The sequence below is a fragment of the Hyperolius riggenbachi genome, chromosome 7, assembly GCF_040937935.1.
Source record: "Hyperolius riggenbachi isolate aHypRig1 chromosome 7, aHypRig1.pri, whole genome shotgun sequence".
NCBI classification, from domain to species: Eukaryota; Metazoa; Chordata; class Amphibia; order Anura; family Hyperoliidae; genus Hyperolius; species Hyperolius riggenbachi.
The window spans coordinates 314,878,762-314,903,272 of record NC_090652.1 but is presented as its reverse complement, the minus strand read 5'-3'; the positions used below and the strand labels follow the sequence as shown (position 1 = coordinate 314,903,272).

The window sequence follows — 24,511 nt, the reverse complement described above, 5'->3', positions numbered from 1 at the left end:
AGACAGACACACACATGCGTACACACACAGAAACCCGGATATACAAAGACAGACACACACATGCAAACACACACTGACAGACACACACACACACACACACACACACACACACACAACCACATACACATACACACTGACAGACACACACATGTGTACACACGCAAACAGATACACACATGCGAACACACTCAGACACAGCCAGACAGATACACACCTGCGTACACACGCAAACAGATACACCCTGACAAACACAGACAAGCACATGGATACAGACAGACAGACAAACACACGCAACCATACACACAAAACAACAAACAATTATGAACTTTGAGTTTCTTCTCAGGAAATGAGTACAATTAAAACAAATAATAAAACAGCAGGGGGTGCAGCCGTATTGTGCAGAGGAAGCATTTTTCTGTGTGTCTTGCTGGCCATGGTGAGCGACGATATATTAGAAGGTGAGAAATAATGCGACAGTCAGCACATCGCAGCTCTGCACCCGCCAGGATCTTCACCCGCAACACATCAAACCAAAGCTGCAAATGATGCCTCGCGTCATAACCTGCGGAAGGGGGGGGGGGGCAACGCCTCCGGCCGTAAGTGTAACTAGTCGTTTACAGTGAGGCTTAATTTATACATTTATATTTACTATTTCATCCTCACTGTCGCATGCAGCTTGCTGTAAGCCGGTGTTCTGTCGCTCTTCAGACTGTGAGGCCTGGGAACCCACTACAAGTCGTAAATCGCAATCGCTAGCGTTTGTGAACTAGGATTTTTTTTAAAGTGATTTCATAAGTGTTTTTCTGCGCTTTTGGGACCGATTTAAAAAGTGTAAGCTTTATGCCAGCGATTGTAATAGCAATTAGTGATTTTAATTCTGATTGGTCATTTCAAATTATTATAATTTTTTTACAGTTTGCAGTTATTTAAAATCACACACAAGTCGCTATGTGTAGCTATTCAAGAGCGATTAGCCAGCGCTTCTATACCTTATATTGAAGCGCAAATATTCCCAAAATGCTGCATGTCCTGCGATTGCGATTTTGTGAATCATAATCGCTACTGTGGAAATCGTTACATCCATTTAAAGGCGGCTTTGGCGGCGCCCAAGAATTCGCAGTTCAGGGCTGCAATGTGGTCATGATTGGGCTTTAGGTAGGTAGATTGGGGGGTTAGGTGTTAGGCAGGTAGTCTATGGGGGGGTGTTAAGGGTAAGGCGTTAGGTAGGTAGTGGGGGGGGGTATTAAGGGCTAGATGTTACCGGGGTAGTTTGTGCTGGGGTGGGGGGGGTGTTGAGGGTTAGGTAGGTGGTTTATATGGGGGGGGGGGGGGGTGTTGAGGGTTAGGTAGGTAGTTTGTGCTGGGAAAGGGGGGTGTTGAGGGTTAGGTAGGTGGTTTATACAGGGGGTGGGGGGGTTATAAGCGTTAGGCCCCTTTCACACTGGGGCTGTGCGGTAAATTTATTGCACGCCACTGCAGCCTAATGTAAGTCTATGGCGTAGCTCTTACTACCCACGTTGCAGTAGGCTGCGCCGGAATCTAACACAAGCGCATACCTACGTTGCCCTGCGGCGATCTGCGTCGGACCGGAAGTCATGTAAGTCTGTTGCAACACGCGTGTATTTTAAAAACCAGCTGCAGTTTTTCGTGTTACGCATTTGCAGAGGCATATTTTAGTAACACGCTTCCGTGCATGTCATCAATTCACCAACAGGAAGTGAGTGTCACTTCCTGCTTGGCCGGATGCCACATGGGGCTTACCGCGTACTAATGCAGTAATCCCCGAAGACCTGTTACTGGCGATGCACTGCACTGCGGCCCCGCACTGATAACGCCAGCCGGTAGTGTGAAACCCGCCTAAGGGTTAGGTGTCAGGGGGAGGGTTCTGTGTGAGAGGAGGGTTAGGATTAGCCATAGTAAAATATTGGCATTTAATACCAACGCTTTACTATCAGCGAGGCCGGTTCTAGACTGTTTGCTGCCTGAGGTAAACTTGTGAGGATGCGCCCCCTTCCGGATTGGAAAGATCGCACAGCGCCTGACAATGTGCACCGCACATTATAGCTGTTGTGATCTCCCCCCAAAAAGCACCCTCAGTATAGGTAGGTTGCCAGGTACAGTTGCCCCCAGTATAGGTTGGCCAGGTACAGTTGCCCCCAGTATAGGTTAGTCAGGTACAGTGGCCCCCAGTATAGGTTAGCCAGGTATAGTTGCCCCCAGTATAGGTTAGTCCGGTACAGTGGCCCCCAGTATAGGTTAGTCCGGTACAGTGGCCCCCAGTATAGGTTAGCCTGGTACAGTGGCCCCCCAGTATAGGTTAGCCAGGTACAGTTGCCCCAGTGTAGGTTAGCCAGATACAGTTGCCCCAGTATAGGTTAGCCAGGTACAGTGGCCCCCAGTATAGGTTGGCCAGGTACAGTTGCCCCAGTATAGGTTAGTCAGGTACAGTGGCCCCAGTATAGGTTAGCCAGGTACAGTGGCCCCCAGTATAGGTTGGCCAGGTACAGTTGCCCCCCAGTTTGGGTAGCCAGGTACAGTTGCCCCAGTATAGGTTAGCGAGGTACAGTTTCCCCAGTATAGGTTAGCCAGGTACAGTGGCCCCCAGTATAGGTTGGCCAGGTACAGTTGCCCCAGTATAGGTTAGCCAGGTACAGTGGCCCCCAGTATAGTTTGGCCAGGTACTGTTACCCCCAGTATAGGTTAGTCAGGTACAGTTGCCCCAGTATAGGTTGGCCAGGTACAGTTGCCCCCAGTATAGGTTGGCCAGGTACAGTTGCCCCCAGTATAGGTTGGCCAGGTACAGTTGCCCCCAGTATAGGTTGGCCAGGTACAGTTGCCCCCAGTATAGGTTGGCCAGGTACAGTTGCCCCCAGTATAGGTTGGCCAGGTACAGTTGCCCTCAGTGTAGGTTGGCCAGGTACGGTTGCCCCCAGTATAGGTTGGCCAGGTACAGTTGCCCCCAGTATAGGTTGGCCAGGTACAGTTGCCCCCAGTATAGGTTGGCCAGGTACAGTTGCCCCCAGTATAGGTTGGCCAGGTACAGTTGCCCCCAGTATAGGTTGGCCAGGTACAGTTGCCCTCATTGTAGGTTGGCCAGGTACAGTTGCCCCCAGTATAGGTTGGCCAGGTACAGTTGCCCCCAGTATAGGTTGGCCAGGTACAGTTGCCCTCAGTGTAGGTTGGCCAGGTACAGTTGCCCCCAGTATAGGTTGGCCAGGTACAGTTGCCCCCAGTATAGGTTGGCCAGGTACAGTTGCCCCCAGTATAGGTTGGCCAGGTACAGTTGCCCCCAGTATAGGTTGGCCAGGTACAGTTGCCCTCAGTGTAGGTTGGCCAGGTACAGTTGCCCCCAGTATAGGTTGGCCAGGTACAGTTGCCCCCAGTATAGGTTGGCCAGGTACAGTTGCCCCCAGTATAGGTTGGTCAGGTACAGTTGCCCCCAGTATAGGTTAGCCAGGTACAGCTGCCCCCAGTATAGGTTAGCCAGGTACAGTTGCCCCCAGTATAGGTTGGTCAGGTAAAGTTGCCCCCAGTATAGGTTAGCCAGGCACTCTCTTCACTTCCTGTATCTGCCTTGGTGCCGCCTGAGGAAGTTGCTTTACTTTGCCTCATGGGCGAACCGGGGGTGTCCAAATTTCCAGGCTCCTTTATTTGATGTACGCATCTGTAGGGTACCAAACCTCAGTGATGTCTGTACTAAATGTTTGTACTAAATTGATCGGAACTCAGATTGGACCTGGCGGAAATTCTCAATTTGACCTGAAATCTGATGGTGAATTGCATGGTGTGCACCAGGCATTAATTTGCCTCCATTTCCTCTGGCGATCTCCCCTCCCTGCAGCAGCGATCTCAGAATTACCTGGTTCTGAACGCCGTATACACGGAACAAGCCGGTCTCCATCAGATACACACAATAAACCTTCTGACAGGCTGTCCGCAATGGAGGCGAAATGTCCGATCGCGCCAAATAATTCATGGAGTGCTGAAACTTTCATGATCCTCGCCGTGTTCTGCGGAGTCTGTAACGTGCTCTCCACGGATACGGGCCGAGCGCTGTTGAATTATTGCTGGAGTCTCGGGTTCCTCGCCGTCAGATTCGCAGTCATATCGCCGTCGGTAATGACCAGGATGCGGAATGTTTTATTCTGCCGCCGTTCGCCATGTTTCAGGGATCTCAGCGCGGGCTGAAATATCGGTGATGTGGAGAAACGAGAACACGTTTACCGCCACGCCGCCGCGCTGGGAACATCTGTGACATTATAATGAGAGACGGCGTCATTGTCACGGCTCTGTATTCCAGCACTATCAGCGCTCAGTAATGTGCGCACTGCTGACACTTTTATTTGTTTGATTAACGTCACATTACGCCACTCAGCCCATGTAAAGTTCCCTGTCCATCCAATTCAGCCCCCACTGTACAGAGTATATAGTCATGTCACTGACTGTCCTCAGAGGAGCTCACGATCTAATCCTACCATAGTCATAGTCTAATGTCCTACCATATTATTATTATGTATTTATATAGCACTGACATCTCCTGCAGCACTGTACAGAGTACATAGTCATGTCACTGACTGTCCTCAGAGGAGCTCACAATCTAATCCTACCATAGTCATAGTGTAATGTCCTACCATATTATTATTATTATGTATTTATATAGCACTGACATCTTCTGCAGCACATTACAGAGTACATAGTCATGTCACTGACTGTCCTCAGAGGAGCTCACAATCTAATCCTACCATAGTCATAGTGTAATGTCCTACCATATTATTATTATTATTATTATGTATTTATATAGCACTGACATCTCCTGCAGCACATTACAGAGTACATAGTCATGTCACTGACTGTCCTCAGAGGAGCTCACAATCTAATCCTACCATAGTCATAGTGTAATGTCCTACCATATTATTATTATTATGTATTTATATAGCACTGACATCTCCTGCAGCACATTACAGAGTACATAGTCATGTCACTGACTGTCCTCAGAGGAGCTCACAATCTAATCCTACCATAATCATGGTCTAATGTCCTACCATATTATTATTATGTATTTATATAGCACTGACATCTTCTGCAGCACTTTACAGAGTACATAGTCATGTCACTGACTGTCCTCAGAGGAGCTCACACTCTAATCCTACCATAGTCATAGTCTAATGTCCTACCACAGTGGTTGCCAACCTTTTTGGAGTCGTGACACATCAAACCAAACGTTCAGATCTCCGTGACACGTAGACTATATGCATGTAATGAGAGACAGCGTTTCCCCACTAAATGCACATAAGAGAAAGTTTCACCAGTAAATGCAGGTAATGAGAGACAGCGTTTCCCTAGTAAATGCACATAATAAGAGACAGCTTTTCACCAGTAAATGCACATAAGAAGAGACCGCTTTTCACCAGTAAATGCACATAAGTACAAACAGCCAGTTGTCCCCAGTATACGTAGCCAGGGATATATGTGGCCAGTATATGTAGCCAGGGGTATGTGCCCAGTATATGTAGCCAGGGGTATATGTGCCCAGTATATGTAGCCAGAGGTATATATGCCCTGTATATGTAGTCAGGAGTATATCTCCCCAGTATATGTAGGCAGGTGTATATGTCCCCAGTATATGTAGGCAAGTGTATATGTCCCCAGTATATGTAGGCAGGGGTATATGTCCCCAGTATATGTAGGCAGGTGTATATGTCCCCAGTATATGTAGGCAGGTGTATATGTCCCCAGTATATGTAGGCAGGTGTATATGTCCCCAGTATATGTAGGCAGGTGTATATGTCCCCAGTATATGTAGGCAGGTGTATATGTCCCCAGTATATGTAGGCAGGTGTATATGTCCCCAGTATATGTAGGCAGGTGTATATGTCCCCAGTATATGTAGGCAGGTGTATATGTCCCCAGTATATGTAGGCAGGTGTATATGTCCCCAGTATATGTAGGCAGGGGTATATGTCCCCAGTATATGTAGGCAGGTGTATATGTCCCCAGTATATGTAGGCAGGGGTATATGTCCCCAGTATATGTAGTCAGGAGTATATGTCCCCAGTATATGTAGGCAGGAGTATATGTCCCCAGTATATGTAGGCAGGTGTATATGTCCCCAGTATATGTAGGCAGGTGTATATGTCCCCAGTATATGTAGGCAGGTGTATATGTCCCCAGTATATGTAGGCAGGGGTATATGTCCCAGTATATGTAGCCAGGGGGTATATGTCCCCAGTATATGTAGCCAGGGGGTATATGTCCCCAGTATATGTAGGCAGGGGTATATGTCCCCAGTATATGTAGGCAGGTGTATATGTCCCCAGTATATGTAGGCAGGGGTATATGTCCCCAGTATATGTAGGCAGGTGTGTATGTCCCCAGTATATGTAGGCAGGTGTATATGTCCCCAGTATATGTAGGCAGGTGTATATGTCCCCAGTATATGTAGGCAGGTGTATATGTCCCCGGTATATGTAGGCAGGTGTATATGTCCCCGGTATATGTAGGCAGGTGTATATGTCCCCGGTATATGTAGGCAGGTGTGTATGTCCCCGGTATATGTAGGCAGGTGTGTATGTCCCCAGTATATGTAGGCAGGTGTATATGTCCCCAGTATATGTAGGCAGGTGTATATGTCCCCAGTATATGTAGGCAGGTGTATATGTCCCCAGTATATGTAGGCAGGGGTATATGTCCCCAGTATATGTAGGCAGGGGTATATGTCCCCAGTATATGTAGGCAGGTGTATATGTCCCCAGTATATGTAGGCAGGGGTATATGTCCCCAGTATATGTAGGCAGGTGTGTATGTCCCCAGTATATGTAGGCAGGTGTATATGTCCCCAGTATATGTAGGCAGGTGTATATGTCCCCAGTATATGTAGGCAGGTGTATATGTCCCCGGTATATGTAGGCAGGTGTATATGTCCCCGGTATATGTAGGCAGGTGTATATGTCCCCGGTATATGTAGGCAGGTGTATATGTCCCCGGTATATGTAGGCAGGTGTATATGTCCCCGGTATATGTAGGCAGGTGTGTATGTCCCCGGTATATGTAGGCAGGTGTGTATGTCCCCAGTATATGTAGGCAGGTGTATATGTCCCCAGTATATGTAGGCAGGTGTATATGTCCCCAGTATATGTAGGCAGGTGTATATGTCCCCGGTATATGTAGGCAGGGGTATATGTCCCCGGTATATGTAGGCAGGGGTATATGTCCCCGGTATATGTAGGCAGGTGTATATGTCCCCGGTATATGTAGGCAGGTGTGTATGTCCCCGGTATATGTAGGCAGGTGTGTATGTCCCCAGTATATGTAGGCAGGTGTATATGTCCCCGGTATATGTAGGCAGGTGTATATGTCCCCGGTATATGTAGGCAGGTGTATATGTCCCCGGTATATGTAGGCAGGTGTATATGTCCCCGGTATATGTAGGCAGGTGTATATGTCCCCGGTATATGTAGGCAGGTGTATATGTCCCCGGTATATGTAGGCAGGTGTATATGTCCCCGGTATATGTAGGCAGGTGTGTATATCCCCAGTATATGTAGGCAGGTGTATATGTCCCCAGTATATGTAGGCAGGGGTATATGTCCCCAGTATATGTAGGCAGGGGTATATGTCCCCAGTATATGTAGGCAGGTGTATATGTCCCCAGTATATGTAGGCAGGGGTATATGTCCCCAGTATATGTAGGCAGGTGTGTATGTCCCCAGTATATGTAGGCAGGTGTATATGTCCCCAGTATATGTAGGCAGGTGTATATGTCCCCAGTATATGTAGGCAGGTGTATATGTCCCCGGTATATGTAGGCAGGTGTATATGTCCCCGGTATATGTAGGCAGGTGTATATGTCCCCGGTATATGTAGGCAGGTGTATATGTCCCCGGTATATGTAGGCAGGTGTATATGTAGCCAGGGATATATGTGCCCAGTATATTGTAGCCAGGTTCCCCCCAGGAGGAGAGAGCGAGGGAAGGAGAGTGGCACCTCAGGGTGCTCTCCCTCCCTCGCTCTCTCCTCCGGAATGAAGTGCGGTGGCTGGCAGAGGGGCGGAACTTACCTTCCGTGTCCTCCGTCTGGTCTCGTCGCTGGCGCGGAATGATTTGCCACTACTCTGGCCTGATCCAGACCAGAGCAGCGGCTGCGGCACCAGAACTTCCGGCCGGCGCATGGAGCGACACGGAAGGTAAGTCCCGCCCACTGCCAAACGCCGCCGCACACACAGATCGGAGGGGAGAGCGAGGGAGGCTAGCACCCTAAGGTGAGAGAACTGGGGGAGATGGCCCCCTTCTCCGCCGCTGCCCACAGCTTTACCTCCGCTGCGCTGCTTCCCTCCGAGAGCCGCTACACATACCCAAAGCTGCCGCGACACATGTATGTGTCGCGGCACATGGGTTGGGAACCACTGTCCTACCATATTATAATTATGTATTTATATAGCACTGACATCTTCTGCAGCACTGTACAGAGTACATAGTCATGTCACTGACTGTCCTCAGAGGAGCTCACAATCTAATCCTACCATAGTCATAGTCTAATATCCTACCATATTATTATTATGTATTTATATAGTACTGACATCTCCTGCAGCACATTACAGAGTGCATAGTCATGTCACTGACTATTCTCAGAGGAGCTCACACTCTAATCCTACCATAGTCATAGTCTAATGTCCTACCATATTATTATTATGTATTTATATAGCACTGACATCCTCTGCAGCGCTGTACACACTCTGGATATAGAGTAATCAGTCTGTCTCGCCTCTTCTCTCTCCTCCAGGAATGGCGGCTGGACTCCGTGGTCCTCCTGGGCGCAGTGCAGCACGTCGTGTGGTATTGGATTCCAGGTGCGGCAGAGGACGTGCAGTAACCCCGCACCGCGGTTCGGGGGCAGGGTGTGCGTAGGACAGAGCCGAGAGGAGAGGTAAGACTCCTCCTACCTGCTGGAGGGGAAACTTAATCAAGAATTTTTTTTGTTAACCAAACTTTATTATTATGTAAACAGTGAATGCAGAATGTATCCTTGCCAATAAGTAAGGCATACTGGAATCTCTAATTGGAAAACCCAGTGATGCCTGCATGAGTAATTATGAGTAAAGGTGGGCATTAACGGTACAATTTTTAGCGAACTTGTATTTTCGATCAGATTATTCAGATTGTATTGCATGGAAACTGAGAAGCTGAGGGACCCAATTGATCCTGGACAGTTGAATTATTGATTGTTTCCTTAAGATCGTTTAGCTGATCTTTTTTTCATGGATGACATCATGACAAATGACTATATGATTGCAAGTAAGATTCTTTAGTGTTATGGATCGATTAAATATGACCTTTTATTTAAATCTGAATGATCTTATCGACAATATCATCTTGCGCTTAAAATTGTACCATTATTGGGAACATTTTGTGAGACTAAAAGTGCCCTTTAACAATCCAATTTCCTAAACGATCTTTGCGATCGATCAAAAACGATTGTTCAGGCCAACCAATGGAGGGAAAAATCATAAGCAATCTGATTAAGCTAAAAGAGTCATTGTGGAATTTGGATTGACGGAATGATCGATAGAATTATATATGATCGGCAATCGGCACCGTTAACCGCATCTGCTGTGATCGATTGTACGGTGGATCGTTTGGGAGATTGTACAGTTAATGAAGGCTGAATAGGGGATGTATAAACTATGTTGCCATTACATCCAGCAGAGCTCCGCTGGGGACTGGGAAAGGTAGGTATGAAATATTAATAATGGCTTCTATGTTTCAAGTGCTTAACGCCATTTAGAGGGGAAAACAAACGCCATGATAAGTGCCCGGCACTTGTCTCAGCACCGGGAGGCCAGATCGGCGCTGTAACGGTTAATCCGGCATTGGAGTCAGTGTGCTTAAAATAATTACTTGTCACCATGTTACCGCGAAGTCGTTTAGATCGTTGTCTGTGTTTGTGCTGCCTGTTTGGTCATTAATTATTTAGCATCTTAAGCCGAGGATAGCTCGGAGATTGTATCATTAGAAGAGCGTGTTCTGGAGTCCGTATACAACGCGAATAACGAACGGCTGCCTGCCTCGCGCTCCCTCCGCCCACGTACGCCACTTTATCTTTATTGTATTTAACGGATGGTGTTATTTTAACGAGCCTCCGGCGATTGCCAGCTAAGTGCTTCCACAAGGCAGAGGGCTCATTTACAAAGGGCGACAGAACACTTATCACCATTGCTGAGTGCTCGGCCATCGCTGCGCTGTGATTGGGTGAATCGCTGTCCCGCCTTCCCGCTGGGACTACCACTATCTGGTCGTATCTCTACTCGAATAGAACAATAGAATGAGATGAGGCTTTCCAGAAGTGTGGATGCTGTGCGTCTGGTTATGTTCCGTATGGGAGGAGTTAGCGTGAAACGCAAGGTAGATAAAAACGACTGTAATGGAATCAGGCGATCATTTACATTGGAGGGATGCATTTATGATGCAATTTTTTCCGATCGCAATTGCCATCCTGTTGGTTTTTTAGTGCACTTGAGCTCCTTTACGTAGTATTGGAGCGCGGGAAAATCGCACACCCAATTTATGACGAAGGGATCTCGGTACAAAGAAATGCAAACGCTACAAAATCCGATCAGGTCTTTTAGTGGCTAAGGTCATTGAATATAGATAAACAGAATAATGTGGTGATTTATAAATCATTTGAAGTGGACCTGAACTCTTGCACAGGTCAGAAGGAAAACACAGAGAAATGCACCATGTATGTTTTAAGAGAGTTTAGCCTGTTTAATCCCCCCTCATCTGTGACCAATCACCACTGTAATTTGATCTCTGCTGTGTCAGCTCGGGAATCTCCTGAGCAGCTAATTGGTAAATACAGGATATTAACAATATGTCTGCTTCCATGAAAGCAGGAAGTAGACACTGCAGTTTTATTGCAGGATTTGGATCAGCTGTAACAAAGAATTGTTTTTCTTTAAATGTTATTATGTTGTTGCTTATCTTTAAGAGCAGAGAGGAAGTTCTGAGTTCAGGTCCGCCTTAAGGTGCCCATACACTCGTCAGATTGGCAGCAGATAGATAAGAAATGCATCTGATGATCTATCTGATGCGTTTTTAGAACATTTTTTACCAGGATAGAATTCCAATAGATTTCAGTTTGAAATCTATTGAAATTCGATCTGATGGCATTTTTTTGCCATCAGATTTCCATTAGGGCCAATGCAAAATGATAAGCAATCTCATCAGATCGACCTAAATTTTCCATCCTGCCAGTTCGACAGAAATCCATCGAAATCGATCGAAATCGGCCATCGATCGGTCGATTGGCCAACCGATTTTCGATCGATCGATCGATCTGGATCGATCGGTCGGCCAGAAAATCGGCTCAGTGTATGGGCCCCTTTAAACCTCGTGTTTAGTTGAAAATAGTACAAAGACAACAGATCAGACGTTGAAACTGAGAAATTCTATTTCAGAAAAAAATGGTATGTTGGTTGTGAATTATATGCTAGAATTATATAAAAACAATTGAAAAAGTTTTGCAAAACTATGAAGAACTTTTTCATCATGTACAGCACATTAGATCATTAAATGATTCAGAGAATCTGGAGTACACGAGGGAGCAGGCTGAAAGCCAGTATTGGATGGCCGAGGTTTTCAGGTCTTCAGTCGAGACTTCAGTAAAGCTAGAAATGATTCTGTAGTGTGGACCACTGCATGTTCTGCAAACTATTCTGTGCACACAATTGTCTATAACAATAGTGATGTATAATGGCAGTACAGGAACATAATAGTGGTATATGCCGGCCATATGGCATAGTGGTATATTACAACGCTATATGATACCAGAATATCATTCAGTAGTGATGTCATCTGTGGGGTTGTTGGTAATGGGGACTACATATGTATGTGACATCAGTATATGATGTAGTAGTGATGTAATGCGTGGGGTGGTTGGTAAGCCTGCTGACATGGTATATTTGGGAAGTACAGCTCCACGGAATATGTTGGCACTGTATGAATCAATAATAATAATATAGGATACCAGTATATTATACTATAGCAATACAATCTGTGGGGTGGTTGGTTTCGGAGATAGTGATGTAAGGGTGTCCGACCTCCGAACGGTTAACCATCCGATTGACTAGTTGCGTCTGCGATCCGGAACAATCTTTCCGGACCATGACAAGTAATCCAATCTGACTAGTATAATGGATCGACAGAATTATCAATAGAGCAATCATTCGTTGTTGACTGACACTATTGATATATGATCGATGATGTCGTCAATCGGTCGGGAGATTGTACCGTTAACGGGCACCTTAGCAGCTGCAGGGTCAGCCCTCCAGAGCTGTATATCGTGTACATAACGTACAGATTTGGCGAGGTCGGATTTCGGCGACCTCTCGCTGTTTTGTTCATCAGGTATTAGACACGACTAATTTGCTCTCCTAATTGGAGATTTGCAGGATATTTAACCCGAGCCGGCCTCCCCTCCGCTCATCCGACCTTTCACTGGATTTCAGATGAAAATCTTGAAGGTCGCCGAGTTCGTCAATATTCTGTTAAATGTGCTAATTCACTGCGTGCGTCACGCTGGCCTCTGCCCCGTCTCATTATCGCCTCGGCGTGCGTTCTGCAGGGCTGTCACATAACACCCCGGCCGTCGCTCAGCTTCACGCCAACCTCTGCACCTCCTCATCCAAGCGGGGAATAAACCGAAACTCCAGACGTAGATTGTCCTGAGCAGCAATCAGAGTTTCTGTTTGTGTAACAGCGCCACCACCTGCTCATGCCGCATATACAACTTTATATGTTCTACTTCCTGTAGGCCAGACTTGCAGAGCTGCAGGCTGCACCTTATCACTCAGCTCATGTCTGTCCCCGCCCCTAGCCTGCATATCGTCTGCTTTAGATCATATATCCTCAGCCACCTCCTCCTGCCTGCTCCCTCCCCTGTTCTGGCTTGAAGCCACACCTCCTTGCTAGAGAGTGACAGGCATGTCAGCAGGGGGGCGTGTCTTATCACTCCAACTCCACTGCAGGCGCCTGTGGCTCACACTGACCCGGGAGTGAGCAGGCAGTGATGGCACTGAGGAGGAGATGATAATCTATACATGATGCAGCAGCTATTCTGTTTCTGTAGTAATTATAACTTATTTTATTTGTTTACAAAGCTTTTGTCATTTAAATAACTCATTAGCAGCTTCAGTAGAGTTATCTCGTGTGAGATAAGTGCAATGCTTTTCACCTCAGTCAGCAGAACTTGTGCTGTAAATTCTTGGAATGCTTTGATCTCTCTCTACTAGCAGAAAATACAGAAACTGAAAGCAGAAGTCCTCTGTTATTGTCTCACACTGCCCCCTAGTGACAAGTGGTCATAAATACACATTACAGCAGTGCTAAGTAGTAGCAAGGAAATGTAACAAATATGAAATTTAAAAATGTGCTTAAATAAATTGTCCTGTAGCACTGGCAAGCCTCTAAGTAAATTGGCTGCTAAAGGGTTAAATGAATATGAAATGGTGTCTGAACGGAAAATTTGTAGGAAAAACTATAAGCAGATCAGGCGTGTATACGGCTGTGGAGGGTCAGCTCTCCGGCCACCTCGCCATCTTCTGTGGCACAACTATACAAGACGGCAAACTCAAATCTCTTGATTGGCATATTACTGTTTCCGGAGGATTGGTATTGCAGCCAGGGAACTAGCATGTATTAGAAGCAGGTGAAGCGGATAAGTAAGGAGGATAATAATGATTTTTTGTGTTTGCAGGTTCTGCAATGAGAACAGTCCGTGCCCGGTGCCCATCTTCTGGTCCTCCTGGGGGTCCTGGAGTAAGTGCAGCGTGGACTGCGGGGGCGGAACTCACTCCAGACAGAGGACCTGCGAGAATGGGAACAGCTGCCCCGGCTGCCCTCAGGTAGGTCCATCATCTCACGGGGGAGGGGGGTTTCCTGCCAGACCTATCAGCGCAGTCTGCAGGGTGTCAGAGTAAGGGGGTGCTCCGCTCACACGATATGTGTCATTGTTAGGCAGAGTTCTGAGCGATAGCCACTTAGGGAGTTTCTCTTATCTCCCTGGGATTCTGGTGGTGAGATCTCTGTGCACCTGAGTTCCCAGCTCTGCCCACCTGCTGCTCCCATTACCAGAGGCTCCTCCCCCTGCTGGATTCTTCTATCTCCCTGGGATTCTAGTGGTGAGATCTCTGTGCACCTGAGTTCCCAGTTCATCACCAGAGGCCCCCTCCCTTCTCCTCCTGGATCTCTCGGGGTCATCAGTGGTGAGATCTTTGTGCTTCTGAGTTCCCGGCTCTGCACACCTGCCGCCCCCATTACCAGAGGCTCCTCCCCCTGCTGACCCTTTCATTTATCATATATGACATGGAGAATGTAATTTGCAGGAAACCTGAAGCAAAAAAAAAAGTATGATATAATGAATTGTATGTGTAGTATGGATAATGAACAGAGCGTTAGTAGCAAAGGAAAGAGTCTCTTATTTTTATTTTCAGGTATATAGGTTTTTTTTTTTATAAAATTGCATCATTCTGTCATATTTGCAGTTTAGAAACCACACTCTGTCTTTTAAGCTATAGAACAAAGCAGAAATAATGACTCTTTGAACTTCCCTGCAGTAAAACCTTATCTCAAGCTCTCTCACTGTTCATTGACTGTGCTTCAGAAAACAGGACTGTATTCCACCCAGTGGGTCGAAGAGCTCAGAGAAGCTCTTTTGCATAGATAACTGACCTATCTGAACTCTTCCGGTGCTGGGAAACAATATGAGACTTTAATTCTGTTTCTTAGCTGCACTACAATTCATTCTCTCTTAAGTTTATTTCCGCTTCATGTTTGCTTTAACTACTTCAGGACCACGGTGATTGAAATCTAAGCCCTGTGTTGGTGGTTACCTGGCTGGCAGGGCGTAGATTTCACTCACCGCCCGCATCCGCCATTTGCGACGCTTCCGCCGATCTCGCTGCTGAATCCCGTTGTCTTTCGCCGCAGCTCACCGGCTCTGCCTGTCTCTATGACGACAGAGCCCTGTGATGTGGTGAGGAGGACGATTACATTGGCTCCTGGCCGTGTCTATCAATGTAAGCCACTCCCATTGGCTTACATTGATAGACACAGTCAGGAGCCAATGATAGCGGCTCCTGACCGGCTCACATGACTCTGTCGTCATAGAGACGGCAAAGTCTATGTCCTGAGGATCCCGGCGTGCGGCGGTTGCGGTGGGTATATGCGGCGATTCTGTCAGTATTGTACCAGTGGTCTCTGGTCCTTAAGGGTTAAGGAGGGGGCAGGAGTACCCCTAAATTAGCAGGAACAATAGTGGGGATCTCTCTCGTCTACAGTGACCCTTTACATGTTGTCGCTGAGCCCTGTATATATGTAATCCCGCCCCCCTCCCGTGTTCCAGGAATACCGGACGTGTAACACTGAAGCGTGTCCGGAGGTGCGCAGGAATACGCCATGGACGCCATGGATGCCGGTGAACATCACGCAGAGCGGCGCCCGCCAGGAGCAGCGATTCCGATACACCTGCCGAGCTCAGCTCTCCGACCCCCACCTGCTGCAATTCGGGAGGAAGAAGATCGAGACCAGATTCTGCTCCAGCGAAGGCTCCGCCTCCTGCGAAACCGATTGTACGTCTGTCTCTGAATCCACCAATACGTGAGAGATCTGTGTCTGACGTGATGGTATAATAGTGGGAATATGGTGCAATTATTAATTATTATTTGATCCAGTCAGTCCGGGTTTCATACTGACATCACTAGTTTTAGCCATGTAAGCGGGCAGCATGTCAGGCCTATTGATTACAGTAAGGTGCATAAGCATGCACTATCTATTCCCATCCTGCAGGCGGCACTGTGGGGAACAAGCGCTGTACAGACACACTGCTCTGGCACATCTGAGCAACCTCTACTGTCTCTATAGCGATGGGAGGAGGGACTACAGGATGATGGGAGTGGCTCCTGACAGGCAAGCTTAGTAGGGGAAAAATACACATTCATTTAAACATCTGGGGTGTCTCATTTTTAAGCACCCTCAAGAGACGCACACTAATTTCTCAGACGAGATTGCCCTGGACGGCTGCCTCTTTCTCTGTGAAAAATCATTGTGGGGTGATGTAAGACGTGCAGTGTAACAATTTACAACACGAGAGAATGGAGTGAGAAATTTGTAAGCCGTGGCTAATGGCTTCACAGCATCAATTTCAAGCTAGTGTGGAATCGGTGGACTTATGTTGGCCACTAATAATCCAATCGTTTTCCTCCAGTTTTACCAAATCTATGTAGTATTAAGGTGACAATACAATAAAATGATCCAATATTACAGTAATTTGATAAAAAGGATCGGTTGTACAGAAAAATTGAAAGCTTTGTTTTCATTTGTTCTAGAAATATGATCAAATTTCTAGTTTTTTTCAATAAAAGAAAATCGGGAGTGTTGGATTTCTCTAATCGATTTTTATGAAAATTGAATGGTGTAGAGTAGATTGTCACTTTCACTTTCTTAATGTACAGACCCAAGCAATTTTTTTCAGCGGTTTCAATCATTTTTCCGTAATTGGGAAAAAAATTAAACAGGTGTGTGGTATATTGGTCAGATTTTTAAAATGTTACAACCAGACAGAAACATTAATTACAGTTCTTGAATTGAAAATATATTTAAACAAACTGTATGGTGTGTGGCCACCTTAAAGGGAAGGTTCAGGGAGGGAGGTAAAAAAAATAAAAATCAATATCCACTTACCTGGGGCTTCCTTCAGCCCGTGGCAGGCAGGAGGTGCCCTCGCCGCCGCTCCGCAGGCTCCCGGTGGTCTTCGGTGGCCGACCCGACCTGGCCAGGCCGGCTGCCAGGTCGGGTTCTGCTGCGCTCCAAGGCCCGGCACTTCTGCGTCCCACGCGGGCGCACTGACGTCATCGGACGTCCGCCGGGCTGTACTGCGCATGCACAGAACTACTGCGCCTGCACAGTACAGCCCGGCGGACGTCCGATGACGTCAGCGCGCCCGCGTGGGATGCAGAAGAGCCCGTCCTTGGAGCGCAGCAGAGCCCGACCTGGCAGCCGGCCTGGCCAGGTCGGGCTCGCCACCGGAGACCACCGGGAGCGGCGGCGAGGGCACCTCCTGCCTGCCACGGGCTGGAGGAAGCCCCAGGTAAGTGGATATTGATTTTTATTTTTTTACCTCCCTCCCTGAACCTTCCCTTTAAGGGTAAACTGAATGAAAAAATTGATAATTTAGGCAGTTCCCTTTTATTACATAGAAATGATTCGATTGGATGACAAAGATTGTATCATTAGAAGACACATAAAGGTAGCCACTAACAATACAATTTGCTGAATGACTGATTACGAACGATTATTTGTATGAACGATCGAAAGTGATCGTTTGGGGCCACTAATGTACAAAAATCGCCTAACCAGTCCGATCAGATTGATGGGATGGATCCAAAAATCGGATTGATTTCATTCATCTGATCGCATTTGTTAGATTATTTTTACATAAGTGGTTACAAATCATTATTTCCGATCATTCATACGAAGAATCGTTTGTAAACGATTGTTCGGCAAATTGAATCATTAGTAGCCACCTTCCGAGTAACACCATCAAACATGAAAATACCCAAGCAGCTCGGGGTGACCCAAAATTACTCAGGAAGTATAGAGGACAAAAAGAGACAGAAAAGCCCTCCTATTAAAAAGCCAACTTTTTAGTCTCTCTTAGCCCCCTATACTTCCCTAGTGGTTTGGGTCATCCTGAGCAGTTGGCTGATGGTGTAATGGTTAAGGGCTCTGCCTCTGACACAGGAGACCAGGGTTCGAATCTCGGCTCTGCCTGTTCAGTAAGCCAGCACCAATTCAGTAGGAGACCTTTGGCAAGTCTCCCTTACACTGCTACTGCCAATAGAGCGCGCCCTAGTGGCTGCTGCTCTGCTCTGGCGCTTTGAGTCCGCCAGGAGAAAAGCGCAATATAAATGTAATTTGTCTTGTCTTGAGCTGCTTGGTTACTCTTATACTGGTCCCAGCCCTATCCCCCCCATACAGCCATATCAATCCCTGTCATGCACTGAGGGAGGACCAACAGTCCGAAGCAGGCTGTCTACCTGTTGGGTTGATGTGGTTCTGTAACATGTATAAGCTATAGGGCTTGCTATACAGCAGCGGTTCTGGGTGTAAGTCCTGCTTTTAGGGGCATCATTATTGGTGCATTGTGGGTAACCACAGATGTTCACTTCAATCTGAGTTATTGCAAATACCTTCTGCTTTAAAGAGAACCAGAGACAAAGCACCCTCATATATTTTACCATATATATCAGTGGGAACATTAGAGAAAACACCCACCCTGCTTTCGGTTTCATCCTTCACTGCTCAGCCTGCTTCTAACAGCCCTGGTAAAATCCCCGACTGAGCATTCAGTCTGGCTTTGCTATAATGACTCAGCTATAATGATTCCTGATCAGAGCCACAAGGGGGTAGGCTTGGGCTTGAAAAGACACCAGAAAACACAGACTCCGCTATAAAGATTCCTGAGCAAAGCCACACTGAATGCTCAGTGGTGGATTTTATCAGGGCTGATAAGAAACAAGCTGTGCAGGGCAGAATGACACAGAGAGCAGGGTAGGTGTTTTCTCTAATGTCCCCAATGATCTATATGGTAAAATACATGAGCGTGCTTCATCTCTGGTTCCCTTTAAGAAGGAAAACGACACCATCCACCATGCTGGCTCAGAGAATGTGCTGGGTGTATTGGGGACGGGGGGGTTCGGTACAGGCTCATAGATGTAAGGCTGTGTGTAGTTCTATCTGTATTGGATGATGCTGAGATGTCACAGCTGCCTCTGTATCACCTGACTCCTGTCTCCTGTCCCCCCAGCTCTGGTGGACGACCTGATGAGGACAGGAAAGATGCCGGCTCGGGTGGTCAGCGGTGGGTGGAGCCCGTGGGGTCCCTGGTCAGCTTGTTCCAGAGAGTGCGAGTTGGGCTATCGATCCAGAAAACGCTTCTGCAACAACCCGGAACCACGAAACGGAGGACTGCCCTGCACAGGATCTGCCACCGACTTCCAGGACTGCAACCCCCAGGCGTGCCCAGGTGAGAGGCGGAGCTGCCAGTATCTGAGGGGTGGGGTCTTCTGCAGCCCCGCCCCCAGCTCTCCTGCATCTCCAGCATACATGTTATCATACTGCTCTCCAGTATCCATCCACAGTGTCAGCCCTGCCTTGTGTCCTATCACTGCTCTGCACTAAATTCTTCTCCAGTATGTTTAAAGAGGCCCTGTAGTGGCACGGATCCCCACTTTTACAGTGATTTGCTTGGTTTCAGCATCAGAAACATTTCCTGTAGCTATATATTGCTTTGTGTAGCCGCACCCTCCCAGTCATGCTTATCCTAGGCATCTTATTATGCATAATTTTACCCCAACCCTCCAGAACATTCTGAGAGACCCAGATATCTTTTCTACCGGCTTCAGAACTCTCGGAAACAGACATTCCGCAGAGCTGCACCTGACAGGACTAAAGATGTCGCCATCTGTTATGAATTTCAGAATGTAAATCAGGGGGAGGATTAGAAATGAATATTGTATAAAAATAGTTCTATTCATTACGTTATTTTTACAACAGTTCCTCTTTTACTTCAAAAGTATTTGATGGTGGTAAAGCAGAAAGTTCTGAAGAAGAATGAGGCCGTTTATCGCCCATCCATCCAATTCGATAGATTTGTAATGTAAACCTTCAGGATGGAAGTCCAAAGAACCTATGGATAGAAAACTATAGACCTAAAACTTGAATACAATTGCTGATTTTTTTCCCGTATTCATTTATAGATTATTTAGTCAGTGTTTGCCCATTGTTAAATATCTCCTCTTCCTGATTTACATTCTGCAATGTATCACTGGGGCTGACATCCTTAGTCCTGCCAGGTGATCTGTACGGAATGTTCGTTACTGAGAGTTCTAGGCACAGAGGTAGATGCTGCTTGCTTGGCAGTTGGAAGAAGCTGTTATTTCCCACAATGTAATGAGGTTCACAGACTGTCAGGACCATGGTTATGACATCACACTGTGGGAGGGGTTTCAACACACTATTAGCCATACAGCGCCCCCTGATGATCTGTTTGTGAGAAGGAAAAGATTTCTCCTGGGAAAAGGGGGTATCAGCTACTGATTGGGATGAAGTTGAACCCTTCATTAAAGTTCCTCTTTAACTTATTAAATTGGTCTATAAAATAGTTAAAGGGGAACTGAAGAGAGAGGTACATGGAGGCTGTCATGTTTACTTCCTTTTAATCAATACCAGTTGCCTGGCAGCCCTGCTGGTCTATTTCTCTGCAGTAGTATCTGAATAACACCAGAAACAAGCATGCAGCTAGTCTTGTCAGATCAGACTTATAAGTCTGAACCACTGAAACACCTGATCTGCTGCATGCTTGTTCAGGGGCTATGGCTAATAGTATTAGAGGCAGAGGATCAGCAGGGCTGCCAGGCAACTGGTATTGTCTAAAAGGAAATAAACATGACAGCCTCCATATACCTCTCTCTTCAGTTCCCCTTTAATGTTCGGAACTCTAAAGCTAAACCTTCAAAAGGAAAATCTGTAATTTATAAAGCAATTGGCAGAAGAGAATTCTGGGTAAGATTGTCTGACAAACAGAAGCAGGTCAGACACCAGAATAGCCTTTTTGTTGGGTGTAAAGTTATCCCTCTAGGGGGCGCTGTGGAATGTTGCCCCCGCCTCATGTATCAGTGAATGTGTGAGCGGAGGACATTACCCGGGATGGCGATCTCAGAGGCTTTGAAGCGGGGTTTGTAGTCGGGATGAAAGGCGCTTTGTGGACGGCTGTGAAACGCTCTTGTTCTGCATTATCAGGAAGTCCATGTGATGTAACTCTAGACTGGCGGTACATCGTTCTGCGCGGGGGAGAGGGGAGGGGGGACGGGGGCATTTTATGCTGTAACAATAATTTGTACAGGATTAGGTGACCCTTAACCCTCTGGCTGCTGCAGAGCTACGGACCACGAGGGGGGGGGGGGGGGGGGCGGGGGGGGCGGGCTGGGACTTGTAGTGGCTGGAGAACTCTAAAAACAAACTTTTCAGGACAGAAACATGTAAACTGTCATTGCTGATTGGTTTTTAATACTCTGAGGCTGTTGCTCTGACCTTTTCCTGTATGCTGTGTACAGACGTAAGATTTTAATTGTCCGACATGATCGTTCGTGATCATATCAGGGAACATGTAGCATCTGAGAGTAAAAAATATTTAACTTCTATTTTGGTAGCTCTAAATGTTCCCAGAAATCGCAATGGCCTGACCTCTGCAGAGTCCAGGAAATTGCTGTGTGGGAGTGTACTCTATCCTCTCCCTCTTAGTAAGTGGAAAGGGCGTACCATGGGGTGAGGATAGAGAAGGCAGAGATGTATAGACAAGAGATGTTAGCAGAGCCCCCTGTAATCTGTACAGGCAGAAACTGGTGTCAGGCTGGTGGAGAGCAAACATTCATGCAGCGCACAAAGGATCAATGTATCAGGATGCAATGCAAACAATTATTAACAATACTAAGGGGTGCTGAAAAGGTCTAGGCCCAAACAGAATGACCCCAACCTATCTATTGTACAGCACTGTGTTATATGTTAGCGCTGTATATATACATTCTATAATAATAAGCTTTGGTTTTTAGGTCATTTTTCACTTATTCACTCCAAACTAAATCGCATAAATTCTCAAGTTTATTTAATCCTCCCAAAACTATTTCTGATGTTCAGTCCCTAAAGAAATGCTCTACTGCGGCTATCCCCTCCAAATCACTAAACATTTCCCTTACTTGTACTGTTTATAAAGACCAACTGAAGAGAGAGGGATATAAAGGCTGCCATATACAGGATATCTCCTGTTAAACAATACCAGTTGCCTGTCAGTCCTGCTGTAAGAAAATTGTTTACCTGTGTGCTTGGAAATGGCTGCTCAAATAAACAAAAGCTTTGAGTGCTGTATAGCTCATTTCTTACACTGCTGATCTCTTTGGCTACAGTAGTGTCTGAATCACACACCTGAAACAAGCATACAACATATCCAGTCACACTTCAGTCAGAGCACCTGATCTGCTGCATGCTTGTTCAGGGGCTGTGGCTAACAGTATTAGAGGCAAAGGATCAGCAGGACTGCCAGGCAACTGGTATTGTTAACAGGAAATAAATATGTCAGCCTCCGTCTCCCTTCAGGTGGCTGTAAGGAAACCATAATTAGAGTAAGTTCTGGTGAGTTGGGTGTGGATGATGCATTGAAACCCCCCTTTTTTTCTGCCAGCCTTGTGAGCAGGGTCATAGTCCGGCTAAACCAGAGCGTCTTTCCACAGCTGCCCTCCCTTTCCTTCCTTCAACACCTCCTGCAGGTGGCGCCGCAGGTTAGAATCGTGTTCCGAATTAAGGTGGCCATACACTGATAGATTTGCAGCAGATTTGACTATCAGATAGATTTCTGTCAGATGCCTGTCAGGTGGAATCTGACGGAATCTATCTGATGTGTGGCACACACTAGGAACAGATTTCAGAATGAAATCTATTGGAAATCGATCTAAATGCATTATTTGCACCATTAGATCCAATGCAACTCTATGGGCCATGGATCTGCTGCCAGCAGCCAATCAACCTAGATTTTCCATCCTATTAGGTAGATCAAATTGATCGAAATCGATTAATTGGCTGAAATCGACCATTGTATGGGGCCCCTTTAGGTGATTGGCCAGTCTGAAGATAGTCCAACATCAGATCCCTTCCTCATCCTCAAAAAAACTCCCAGCCATGATCTTTCCTGCTGAAGTTTGGGGTTCTGAATGTTTGAGGACTGCGACCACAAGGGCTGGTGTTTGGTCTCCTGCGGTGTAACCGCGTTCCATCAACCATGACAAATCACTCACACACATGATCACTCACTTGTCCAGATTTTGCAAAGTCGGCTTGTAGGTGTCACTCGATTTTCTAACTGGAGTCCGGACATTGAAAGATTTCGGTGCGGACTTGTATGACAACTTCTTTACACCCAACTGCTCACGATTTATAAACTCACTGCGACCGGCGGGTACCTCTCGTCTCAGCAAATCCTTCACCCGAATTACACGGATCTAACAGAATCAGCTCATGAACGTGACAGCCGCGCCGGGCGCCGACTCCGCCTCCCAGATCTCGCTGCCTCTCCGATCTCAAACCGCTGATGCTGAAAGATGGCTCAGCAGAGTATGACAGCCCGGGTCACTCGAAGTAGCAAACCTGAAGCCAAAATAAACTTATGATATAATGAATTGTATGCGTAGTACAGCTAAGAAATAGAACATTCATAGCAAAGAAAAGAGTCTCCTATTGTTTTCCAGTTAAACAAAGAGTTAAAATGCTTCAGTTGTTATCTATGCAAAAGAGCTTCTCTGAGCTTTTCCACCCACTGGGTCCAATACAGTCCTGTTTTCTAAAGCACTTTTACAGCCAAGAAACAGACAGCTTGAGATAAGGTTTTACTGCAGAAAAGTTCAAAGGGTCATTATTTCTGCTTTGTTTTATAGCTTAAAGGATACCTTAACCCAAACGAAAATGTAAAACGGGGGGAGCAGGCATGTGTAGGGGGCTCTCCTGATGCCCACCACCCTCCATAACTACAGTGCGAATTTGCTTTGTGTGACGAAATGCCCACGATTCTAATACAGGCCTGAGAAATGTAGTACGGTGATCCCGCATATTGTCAGGATATAAAATGACTTTTTTCCACCTACAGTGACAAAATTACACAGCGGGTCAAACAGAGACCACCTCAGCAGCTCCTTGCAATAAGCTGTTAGAGTTTAGCCTGGCCAAATAGATGGCTACACTGTCCTGATTCTGAGGTCGGAGAGCCACCTTAATTCACATTCATCGTTTCGGTCACCAAAAGTTGCTTCAACTCTTGTACACTTCTCAAAGTTTTATGGGGTTAGTGTAGAAGCTCTGCCCTAATATACACGCCCTGCAGTCAGAGCGCCGGTCTCCCGGGTTGTGCCGGTAATGGGTTAAGGTAAACAGCATGCCGGTAATGGCAGCGTGCCGGTAATGGGTTAAGGCAAGCAGCGGCACAGCCAGGGATCGGTATCTGTTCCCGTGACCGCTTCATGCACTCCTCATCGATCTCTGCCGCCTCTCCGCGGCCGCTGCGCGCTTATCGGCGTCTGCAGACTCCTGATAGCTCGCACCGGCATCCGCTCATATAAACTTTATGTGGACTTAGACTGGAAATATGGGCGGGAAAAAAACACAATTACCTCTTAATTGAAAAGAACAAGGCGCCGTATATCTCGTCCCTTTTTATTGGGTAATTGTTGTCTCGGTGTCATAATATCGCCCGTTATTGCGCTGTAAGCTGTGCCGGGCCCAGTAATGAATAATAAAACCGCACCGGCGGCGGCTGTAGTAAATAGTTTTATATGTCTGTTTGGACTTTTATTGTACTGTACGATATTGCCTGTCCTTCATGGTGAGTATATTGGTGACCACATACTGTATATACGGTA

General features: G+C 46.7%; 1 protein-coding gene across 1 annotated transcript in view; it reads left to right on the top strand.

Moving 5' to 3' along the window:
- Positions 1–24,511, top strand: part of SEMA5B (semaphorin 5B) — a 469,753-nt gene that overhangs the window by 407,859 nt on the left and 37,383 nt on the right. The window contains exons 15-18 of the mRNA XM_068246215.1: positions 8,779–8,922; positions 13,750–13,897; positions 15,397–15,622; positions 18,859–19,077. Of these exons, the coding sequence (XP_068102316.1) occupies positions 8,779–8,922; positions 13,750–13,897; positions 15,397–15,622; positions 18,859–19,077 (737 nt within the window). The remainder of the gene's footprint in view (positions 1–8,778; positions 8,923–13,749; positions 13,898–15,396; positions 15,623–18,858; positions 19,078–24,511) is intronic.